The following is a 10,362-nucleotide window of genomic DNA, read 5'->3' on the forward strand; positions in this document are numbered from 1 at the left end:
ATCGCGCGTCGGTGGTGGCCGGTCGAAATAATCACATGCTCTCTCGATCGATCGATTCCACGAATTTTGAGACAGCGATTTGCGACGGTCGACTCTGTTGTAAACGAGGTTTTAATTTGTGCACGCGCGGCAAAAGCTACGAAAACAAATCGCACCGAGTGACACGTGATCAACAAGTGTTTATTTTTTGAGGTTATCGAGTGTGTGTAAATAACATTTGAAAAGACTAGAATAAATCTGCACTTTTAATATTAAAACAAAAACAAAAAAAAAATTGTGGGGTACCATAAATGGGAACCATAATTAATGAAAGTATGCTGGAGCCTGCTCTCGAGCCCAAGTTGACGAACACGTCGCCGGATTACGGCAAACCACCCGACAAGCAAAACGAGGTACGCTGTACAAATATTTGATTGAAGCTTTAGTTAATTAGTTAAAATTGCATATTAAAACGAAGAGATATAATATGAGGAAAACTTGCTTTTATATTTATTTTACGTAACAGACAATGTTTGACGTATCAACGTTTGATATTTTTTTTTCAGCTCCTGCAAACCCTAGGTGCGCCCCATACCGAGTCTTTCAATTACATGCTCGAGGATGGTCTTTTTCAAGCAATAAAAGACAGTACACCAGTTTATCTGACTCTTCCCAACAATGACAACATAGTTCTCTGGTTGGAGGATGTGCAGATCTACAAACCTACTGTGCCGTCTGGCACAATTGGTGTGAAAAATTTTAAAATATTTCCAATAGAATGTAGGCAAAGGGGTGCTACTTACAAGGGCAAGATAGTAGTAAAGCTCGGATGGTCTGTTAACGGCAAAGAGCAGGAAGTTCTTGAAAAGGATTTGGGAGAAGTTCCAATTATGATTAAGGTAAAGTCTAAACATAAGGATTATAAAACAATGAAACTCTTAAAAAGATCAAATTAAAATCCTGATTATTTGCATTCTTCATATTCTTCGAATATAACAATGTCTTGTATTACATTGCAATTCTCAAAAGATACACATAATATTTTTGCAGTCCAACCGATGTCATTTGAACAAAATGAGTCCCGCAGAATTGATTGCTCACGGTGAACATGAGCAAGAATGGGGTGGATACTTTGTAGTCAAAGGACTTGAGCGACTTGTACGTATGCTGATCATGACGCGACAAAACTATCCCATTGCTATCAAGAGATCGACATGGAAAACTCGCGGTGTGCAATTCAGCGATTTGGGAATTTTTTTGAGGAGCGTTAGACAAGACAATACTACTGTCGTACGTACTGGAATAAAATTTGTTTTCATACCCTTCGCTCTGCGAAAGTAACTTTCTCAGATAGTTTTAAATATCTCATATTTTGTGAGGATAATGCACGCAAAAATTTGTATTTTTTAGAACAACACATTGCACTATGTCACGGACGGTTCCGCAAAATTCGCGTTTATGCATAAAAAGGCCACGTACTATGTGCCGCTGATGTTGATGCTAAAATCTTTGGTGGACACGACCGACGTGTACATTTACAGAGCGCTGATTGCCGGATGCGAAGACGATTTGTATTATAAGAACTGCATTATAAATATGTTGCGCACTATGCACGAAGAAAATTTACATTGGCACGAGCAATGCAAAGCGTATATGGGAAAAATTTTTAGAGTAAAATTCTCCGTCGAATTACCATCGAATGCGACCAATATAGACATTTGCGATTACATCATCAAGTGAGTTTAAACTTTATTAGTTTTATTCCGTTCGCGTAATCACTTCTTATAACTTGCTATAAGTTTCATTATTGCGTAGACATCAAGTCGCTATTCATCTCGACGATCCTGCCGACAAGTTTCAACTACTTGTGTTCATGACTAAAAAACTGTACGTTTTTGCTAACAATAAATGCGCCGTCGAGGGCGCGGACTCCGTGATGATGCAAGAGTGTTTGCTTGGTGGACACTTGTATCTGCAAGTTCTCAAAGAGAAACTTTGTTTCTGGTTGACGATACTTAAAACTCAAATCCTCAAGCGCGCCAAAAGTGCCGGCAATAGATACACTTTAACTTTACGTTAGTATTTTATTTGTAATATTTTCCTCTTTTTCTTTTACCAATAAACTACGTTGACAAATTTTGTTTTGCTACTTTTATTAGAGGAGATGTGGAACGTCACCAAAATAAAGTGCAACATTGACGGGCAAATGGAATACTTCCTGTCTACGGGAAACATAAGGTCGCAAACAAATTTGGGTCTCATGCAGACTACCGGTCTTACGATCGTTCCTGAAAATATCAACAGAATGCGATACATGAGTCACTTTCGCGCGATACACAGAGGCGCGTTCTTCCAAGAAATGAGGACTACTGAAGCTAGACAACTGCTGCCTGACGCATGGGGTAAGTTTAATAAATACACGTGTTTGTATAAATATAATAATAAATAATGTTTGTAGAATTTATATTATTATTAGAAATAAAATTTAATAAAATTATACTCTTTGTTATGTAATAAAACTAATTTATCTATAATCGCTCTGATTTATTCGTAGGATTTATTTGTCCTATACACACGCCGGACGGTGCTCCGTGCGGATTGCTCAATCACTTGACAATGAATTGCATCGTCACGAAACATCCAAATCCAAAATTGAAAGATGCAATACTCCCGATACTGGTGGATCACGGAATGATTCCTTTATTTATCGCGCACAAGTGGAAGGAATCGTACACCGTCATATTGGATGGGAAAGTGATTGGTTTGATTGAAGACAAAATTGTCAGCAAAGTGGTCCATAAACTCAGATTGCTTAAAATAGAGGGCAAAGAGGTAAGCTGAGCGCGATGCCGGTCGAAAGTTTATTACATGATGATCGTTGCGCACATTGTTTTCTCTCGATACGTTTTCTTTCTCAGATACCGTCAACGTTGGAAATCGCACTGGTGCCGAAGAAACAAGTCCCGAGTCAGTATCCGGGATTGTTCTTGTTTACCAACGCGGCCAGAATGATGAGACCGGTGATAAATTTAGCCGCGCAGAAGATTGAACTTATCGGAACGTTTGAGCAAATTTATCTGGACATCTGCGTGATTCCTGAAGAATTTTACAATGGAGTAAATACTATCATATTTAAATCTTCGTAAAGTTTTTCCGGTTTAAAGTTTTTTTAGTTTCATTGTTTCTCTTTATGACAGTTGACAACTCATCAGGAGATAAGTCAGACAACTATCTTCAGCAATTTATCCAAACTCATTCCAATGCCGGATTGTAATCAGAGTCCCCGGAATATGTATCAGTGTCAGGTAATATTATATACGTTCTCGATCCGTAATTAAATTTGCGAATGTATTATAATCGTATCAATAATTAAAAATATATTATCTACGTTTTAAAAAGATGGGTAAGCAAACAATGGGCACACCATGTCACAACTGGCATTTGCAGTCGCAAACGAAATTGTACAGGCTGCAAACGCCTGCCACGCCGCTCTTCAGACCGGTACATTACGACAACATTAATATGGACGATTTCCCGATGGGTACCAACGCGATAATTGCTGTTATTTCGTACACCGTAAGTATCGCTTTGTTTCTAATATCAAAGATTGCTTTGTGATTCTACGAATAATTGATTAAGCAGGGATACGATATGGAAGACGCGATGGTCATCAACAAATCGTCGTTCGAACGCGGTTTCGGTCACGGAACGATCTACAAGTCGGAATTTGTCGAGCTAAATGACAAGAAGAGTTACTTCGCCCGCAATACAGATAAGCCTGAACACGCAGAAACGTTGGATATCGATGGTTTGCCTATTCCGGGTTGTCTCATCAAAGAAGGTGACGCGTACTACAGTTATTACGACGCCGACAATGCTCATTATGTTGTCGGAACGTATAAAAGTACAGAAAGCGCTTACGTCGATAATGTGAAGCTGTGCGGCACGTTCAACACTCAAGATGTCCGAAAAGCGTGCATCACGTTCCGTATTCCCGTTAGTGCAAATTTATATAAAAGTACATAAAATTTAGTTTCAACGAATTTTATTTTTCTAAACATTCACACACACGAAAATTTTTCAGAGAAATCCTACCGTGGGAGACAAATTCGCGTCAAGAGCAGGACAGAAGGGAATCCTCTCGCGGTTATACCCCGCCGAAGATTTGCCATTCACAGAGACTGGAATGATTCCCGACATTATATTCAATCCACACGGTTTCCCAAGTCGTATGACTATAGCTATGATGATCGAGGTGATGGCAGGAAAATCCGCGGCTATACACGGGCTGGTTCACGACGCCACGCCTTTTAGATTTAACGAGGAGAACACGGCCGTGGACTATTTCGGGAAATTGTTAGAACTCGGCGGTTACAATTATTTCGGCACCGAGAGGATGTATTCGGGCATATACGGATGCGAAATGACCGCCAGTATCTTTTTCGGTATCGTGCATTATCAGAGATTACGACACATGGTATCTGATAAGTGGCAGGTAACTAGTTCAAACATAAATTTGCGTAAATCATTGCTATCACAAGAGGGAGAAAAGCTGAAAAACAAAAATTTCAGGTGAGAAGTACCGGACCAATTGACGTACTAACGAGACAACCGATCAAAGGTCGACGACGCGGCGGTGGTGTTCGATTCGGAGAAATGGAACGAGACGCTCTGATCTCTCACGGCTGCTCGTATCTTCTTCAAGACCGTTTGTTTCATTGTTCTGACAAATTTACCGTAAGCACGATAATGTTTCTTTTTTAAAACACATCGCATACGCACGCGTCATTTGCGATCACAACAAATATTTGCTTACAGACTCTAGTATGCCGAAAATGCGGCTCACTGCTCGGCCCGGAATTGAACATAAAACGCAAAACCGACATCGACGATACCAAGTGCCGTCTGTGCGGCGAAGAGGATGCAGTGAGCGAGATCGAAGTGCCGTACATCTTCAGATACCTTTTGATACAACTGGCGTCTTGTAATATCAACGTTAAATTGCAATTAAAGCAAATTTAAAAAATCAGGAATCTAGTGTGCTCGTAAATGATATAGCTTTAATATTTGTATGTATTGTGTGTGTATATATATACAGAACGTTTTTCCACAGAATAACATTTTTAATAATTTCTTCAACATTCCAGAACAAACTCTCATCACTAACAGACCTCAAAACACCCAACGAAAGTTGTTACATTGTTGATCGGTTTCACATACTCGGTGGATGTGAAATGTTTATATCTATGCCCAGATCGTTTTATATATGTACAATTCCGTCAACAAATTATTACAAAATTAGATTGCACGAAAGAAAAAACAATCACATTTTCCCTGTTTTTACAGAATAGAAGGGAATGTAAATATTTTGAACTATGTTTTTTTTATAAGCAAAGAGATAGTAGATATATATACGTGGTGCTATAATAATACTCTTTTATACTTCCTTCAAATTGGAAAATACTTAATTTGTACAAGTTGCGCGAAAATGCTCAAGCTTTTGCTGGCACCTGTGCGCCAGGCTTACTAGTCGGTGCTCCGGACGTCGGTGCACCTGTCTCTTTTTCTAGCTGCTTGCCGAGATACTCCCTGTAAATAAAAAATAAATAAATAAAAAAACGATATTTTTGATAAAGTTTAAACAAGTAAGAATAAAATTCGTTTTTTCTCTTGACTTACCAATTGTGTACCATAAGTTTTTGCACCGCAAGGAGAGCTTCGTATCTAACGTTAGGATCCTCATGTCCTAGAAGCTGCATCACACGCTGCTTCCCGCCCAGTTGTTCAATTATGCTGAAAAAAAACGTCATTCTCGAATAAATAACTAATAAAAAATACAATCACGTGTATGAAAGAAATGCAATAAAACGCAACGGTTTTTTTCCGCATATAAATCGACGTACTGTTTGCCACGCGGATAGTGGCGTACGTATTCGCCAATGTCGAAACTGGCTACGCTAAGAACGAGCGGGTCCTTGCTGCTCTCCAGCAAATGAACCAGAATTCGCAAGAGCTCGTAATTCTTCTCGTTGAGACGACTGGCGTTCTCGCGCCAGAACTTGCCCGACTTGTGAACGGGAGACCATTCGAGGCGACCGGATTTGACTTCCGTGGAATATTCGTCGAACGAACTCAGATCCTGGACGGACGCTTGCAACTTGTCGTTGAGAAATTCGATGTCGTCGGTGATATCCTCGTCGTCGAATTTTCGCTGGGATAATATCGAAAGTTGCTTCAGTACCTTGCATTGCACCATAGCAATGCAATGTTCCTTGGCAACTTGATTGTCTTCCACTTTCTCGATTAAATTCTGTGTGTAAAGAATACACGTAAAACAGAATAATTGTGCGGTTTTATTACACTCGGAAAATTATTTTAACTTACCCTGAAAACTGCAAGTATGATGCGCGTTACTTTCTCCTTGACCGAGTCGCTAAGTATATCAGCGAGAATGGGTATGACGTTGAATCTGTCGTGGATAAGTTTTATTGCAATATCTCTTGTAACAAGTAATTTCAATTAAAAAAAAAAAAAACAAACAAAATGTAAAGCAAGAAACCGGTGAGTTTCTTACTTGTTCATCTTCTCCGCCAACAGAGGATTAAAAGTAAGTACCCACAGGCAGAAAATTAATTGATATTGCACTTGAAAGTTTACTCGTCCAGACAAGACACTGAGAAGAGTCGAAATTCCATCCACAGATACAAACGCAAAACGATATTCGTCTATGCGTAGCATCATTTGTAAGCATCGTGCCACCGATTGAATATATTCGTTGTTCTAATTGTGATATAAATATATATTCCATATAAATTCACATTTTATGTATGAAGAATATATTCTATATATATACGTTCGCCTTAGATATAAATAAAATAAAAAAGAAAGTTTCAAAAACAAGCATTTTATGCGTGATGTTACATGCAAGATAAAAGTGACACAATTGACTAAAATCGGCATTCTTATTAACAAAAAAAAAGTAGATGTTGAATTTACAGCTCGGCTTATGGTTTTAAAAAGAGAACTCGCACTTGTATAAATATCAAACGTCCACATGTACGAACATAATTTGTAAAGCATAAATCATGCATGTTTGCTGTAAAAATTTACTAATCAAATTATTTTACATGTATAAGAAATTCGTGTCCGATGTACAATTGTTTACTAAATCAACTAGATGTTCCTAAATTATGAGTTAGTCGTTTTCTCGTTGACGGAATGTAATTGAAGAACTCGCTACGTAAATCGTTTTAAAATAAACAAAAAAAAAAAAAAAAAAAAGTATTATACTCTGATTAGCTGTTACAAAACCAACCGGATTAGGCAATTCATGCAGTTCAGTGGCTTCCTTGGCTTGTTCCGTAGCAGTATCGTGATCTAGTCCTGCATGCATGCTTGTGTGTTCTTGAACAGCATCAAACTAAAAACTTCAACTTTTTATCTATTCGAAAATATCGAACTTGAAAAAAACTGTCTACATTCAAAGCTCAATTGAAGCAAACATTTATGCAGTAGTGTCAGTTGCAAAAAGAGCGGTATTTACAACTTGTTACATGTACATTTAATGGCAAATCTTGTTTTAATCGGATCAAAAAAATGTCACGGATAAAATCTGTTATTTATACATTAGTCCAAGTTATGAGGAAAAAATTAGATTTTTTTTTTATGTAGTCTTTTTAACATGTCCAGTAACCGTCACAGCGATTTTTGCGAGCACAGGCTCTACCTTCTACCCGCGTTAACTCTTATCTACACTTTCTTTACACCACTCTGTTTATTGTTCTCAAAAAATTGTGAGAGGCCTTTAAGAAAAGATTAGATAAAGCAAGAGGGTTATGTTAGTATTGAGATAAGACATTACAAATTTGCATGATTCTTCATGTTAAAACCATAGCCGAAAAAACCAGAATAAACTAAACTTATGTCAAGCTACCTGGATTAATATGCAACTACAGCATATACACATACATATATAAATATATATATCTTTAAATATATATATTTAAAAAAAAATACTGTGCATCGTACAAAGGATGCAAGTAGCTTATAGTAGAAGTAACTTAGAAAGATTGTGTACAAGTAGTAAAACAACAATAATACACACATGCAAAACTGTCCTAAACTTCAAACGTATTCAAAACTTAGTATTTAAAGATATTAGAAACAAAATGATATGAAACACAAAAAATGACACAACTAATAAAATTTCAATCTTAATTAAAAATGCAAATTTATGTGAAAATTTAATTGTAAAATAATCAGTAACCCTTCAAAGCAAACTCACGCTAAGTTTCAGCTGATCTTTGAGCCACGTCAAATAAAACTGAAGATCAGTTTTCTCCATGAGATCATGACTCCAGCAAGCTAACTTGGCTATAATACGCGATGTCATATTCATTATAAAACCGTCTTGTCTGTTCAACAAATTGAGAAACGGTCCCCAGACGGATTCTCGTTTTCGTGTAGAATGCTCGCGAAAGATTTCCACACGGCTGCGATCCTCCTATCAATGTTACATCAATTCATTAGTTGACTACTTTAATTAAACAAAAATATCTTAAACATACCTGCAGCATGTCATCAATCATTGTGAGAATATATTGAATTGTTTGATCTTTTGAAACATGGCCAAGTAAATTGAGAAACGTTTTGGCTGCCTGATGTGGATTCTCTTTCAGTTTGTTCTCTCTGACTTTGGCATCATTTGTGTCAAAGGCTGCTATGAAATCAAAATCTTCCTTCGATATCATCTGCGATCTGGAAATATCAAATAAAATAATTCTTTGGACTGGATATAATAACTATTAAACGATAAAACTGAAAACTTTTGAGATCTGACTTTTCAAAATCAAGTTTTCGAATACTTACTGTAAATATGACTGCCAAGGGATCCGTTGATTTCGTATGTCAGCAGCTTGTTGTTGCAGCACACTTGTGGCTGCTAACATGTCTACAAAATCATATCAGTTTTTTAAAGGTCTAATATAAAACATAGATTATGTTCAGAAAATACAACAATTGCACAACAGTCAAGAGATTATTATTTGTGATAGGATCCTTTTGGCGATAGATTTTGAGAAATAGTCCCATTACAAGAAATAATCTGTTGTTTTCCGAACTTAAGAAATAACAAATAAATATAATTTTACAATCACTATTCAAAACAATAAAACAATTGTTAAATAAATAATAAAAGCATTGAAATACTGGGAGGGGCACTGTCAAACAAGCAAATCTCTTTTCGACAAACAAGCGTAATTACCGATTTTCTCGTCCGGCAAAGCCGGTATCATCTGCTTGATATTCGCGCGGTCCACCATGGCTTTTAACGAGATCTCACTTTGATTTATTCAAAAATAATCGTGCTCGAAGACTTTGATTCCTGACTCCCGTCGCGATTTTCTCTCCCTTTCAGCTGTTCGATCACAAGACCTGAGCAGACTGTACCAACAATAAAGATCTCAATGTTCCTAGACCTGGCTGGTGTTTTCACGTGCGCAATATAAAGCCGAGTGCGCACCCGGCGAACGAGTACGCACGAAATACGAACGTTCCATTAAGTCAATTTTAACTGAATTGATCGATGCAATTCTGATACCGAGCCAATATAGCGGTTTTTCGATATTGCATGCGCACAAAACTAATATTTTGCAATTTTTTTTAAATTTGTTGTCGGATTCGGTAGAAAAATAGAGTGGCCTATGACCTTTTTAAAAAAAAATTCTTATTGTTCTTGCTGTTATTGTTCTTCTTTAATCACAGAAAAGGATTTTCCATTCTGCGTATCAACAAAGAAACCCGGCGTGAAAACTTCAATTATTTACTTTATACGTATTTGTATTTTTCAAAAAATCATTGTTGCACAACACAGTTTGCCTGTCATCACGTCATGATGATTTTACGAATCGGTGATCGCTAACGACAGACAATGTCGCGTTCGCCGATCGACCGAACTTTTAAGGAAAGAGACGTGAGAACATCTTTACCGTGTGTCGCACACACGTGTGCATTAGGTGCTGACGTATTTCACGGAATACCGCCCCCATTCCAGCTAAAATTGAGCAACAAATAGAGCATTGATTTTCCGACGCTTAAAACATCCCCTTCTGTCTTTTTCCAGGGCGACGAGAGAGAAAGCTTTGCTCGTTTCAATAACATTTTATTTTCTATACATACGTATTAAAAATATACACACAGTTTTTCACGTAAAAAAGAAAGAGATGAGAGATGAAGTTTGTATATAAACCATGCGGTTTAGAAAAAGAACTTTTGGATTCAACCAAAAAGTGTGTAAAACTACATGACAGATCTACGATCGATCGTTCGGAAATCGATCTCGTGTTCTATCTCTTTTCTTTCCAAGGAAAGGAAAAGGAAAGTGGA

At 37.4% G+C, this 10,362-nt stretch overlaps 2 protein-coding genes across 3 annotated transcripts; one reads left to right on the forward strand and one right to left on the reverse strand.

The window, feature by feature from the left end:
- The first annotated feature begins 135 nt into the window (after positions 1-135).
- Positions 136-5,301, forward strand: LOC109859992 (DNA-directed RNA polymerase I subunit RPA2). The gene is made up of 14 exons (XM_020438788.1): positions 136-392; positions 546-878; positions 1,030-1,269; positions 1,390-1,715; positions 1,795-2,054; positions 2,139-2,381; positions 2,534-2,811; positions 2,898-3,095; positions 3,177-3,284; positions 3,379-3,555; positions 3,622-3,975; positions 4,064-4,474; positions 4,552-4,716; positions 4,798-5,301. Exons 1-14 carry the CDS (start codon positions 291-293, stop codon positions 4,999-5,001), a joined length of 3,399 nt encoding a protein of 1,132 aa, XP_020294377.1. The 5' UTR covers positions 136-290; the 3' UTR covers positions 5,002-5,301.
- A 100-nt stretch (positions 5,302-5,401) lies between these two features.
- Positions 5,402-9,415, reverse strand: LOC109859993 (V-type proton ATPase subunit H). Of its 2 annotated transcripts, XM_020438789.1 has the most exons (10): positions 9,242-9,415; positions 8,848-8,929; positions 8,547-8,736; positions 8,264-8,482; positions 7,295-7,399; positions 6,554-6,759; positions 6,364-6,448; positions 5,883-6,289; positions 5,659-5,772; positions 5,402-5,568 (listed from the first exon to the last, which is right to left on the reverse strand). In XM_020438789.1, exons 1-10 carry the CDS (start codon positions 9,297-9,299, stop codon positions 5,472-5,474), a joined length of 1,563 nt encoding a protein of 520 aa, XP_020294378.1. In that variant the 5' UTR covers positions 9,300-9,415; the 3' UTR covers positions 5,402-5,471. The 2 variants fall into 2 exon arrangements, with proteins under 2 accessions (XP_020294378.1, XP_020294379.1); XM_020438790.1 differs by lacking the exon at positions 7,295-7,399.
- Positions 9,416-10,362: the final 947 nt, after the last annotated feature.

Source organism: Pseudomyrmex gracilis, unplaced genomic scaffold (assembly GCF_002006095.1).
Source record: "Pseudomyrmex gracilis isolate BER0280 unplaced genomic scaffold, ASM200609v1 scaffold_313, whole genome shotgun sequence".
In the NCBI taxonomy this organism is placed as follows: Eukaryota; Metazoa; Arthropoda; class Insecta; order Hymenoptera; family Formicidae; genus Pseudomyrmex; species Pseudomyrmex gracilis.

Coding starts and splice junctions, on each gene's coding strand:
- LOC109859992 (XM_020438788.1), top strand. CDS start 291: ATGGGAACCATAATTAATGAAAGTATGCTGGAGCCTGCTCTCGAGCCC. Junction 2,055..2,138: donor TAGATACACTTTAACTTTAC/GTTAGTATTTTA, acceptor TACTTTTATTAG/AGGAGATGTGGAACGTCACC. Junction 4,717..4,797: donor ATTGTTCTGACAAATTTACC/GTAAGCACGATA, acceptor ATTTGCTTACAG/ACTCTAGTATGCCGAAAATG.
- LOC109859993 (XM_020438789.1), bottom strand. CDS start 9,299: ATGGTGGACCGCGCGAATATCAAGCAGATGATACCGGCTTTGCCGGAC. Junction 5,773..5,882: donor CACTATCCGCGTGGCAAACA/GTACGTCGATTT, acceptor GTTTTTTTTCAG/CATAATTGAACAACTGGGCG. Junction 5,569..5,658: donor AAACTTATGGTACACAATTG/GTAAGTCAAGAG, acceptor TTTTATTTACAG/GGAGTATCTCGGCAAGCAGC.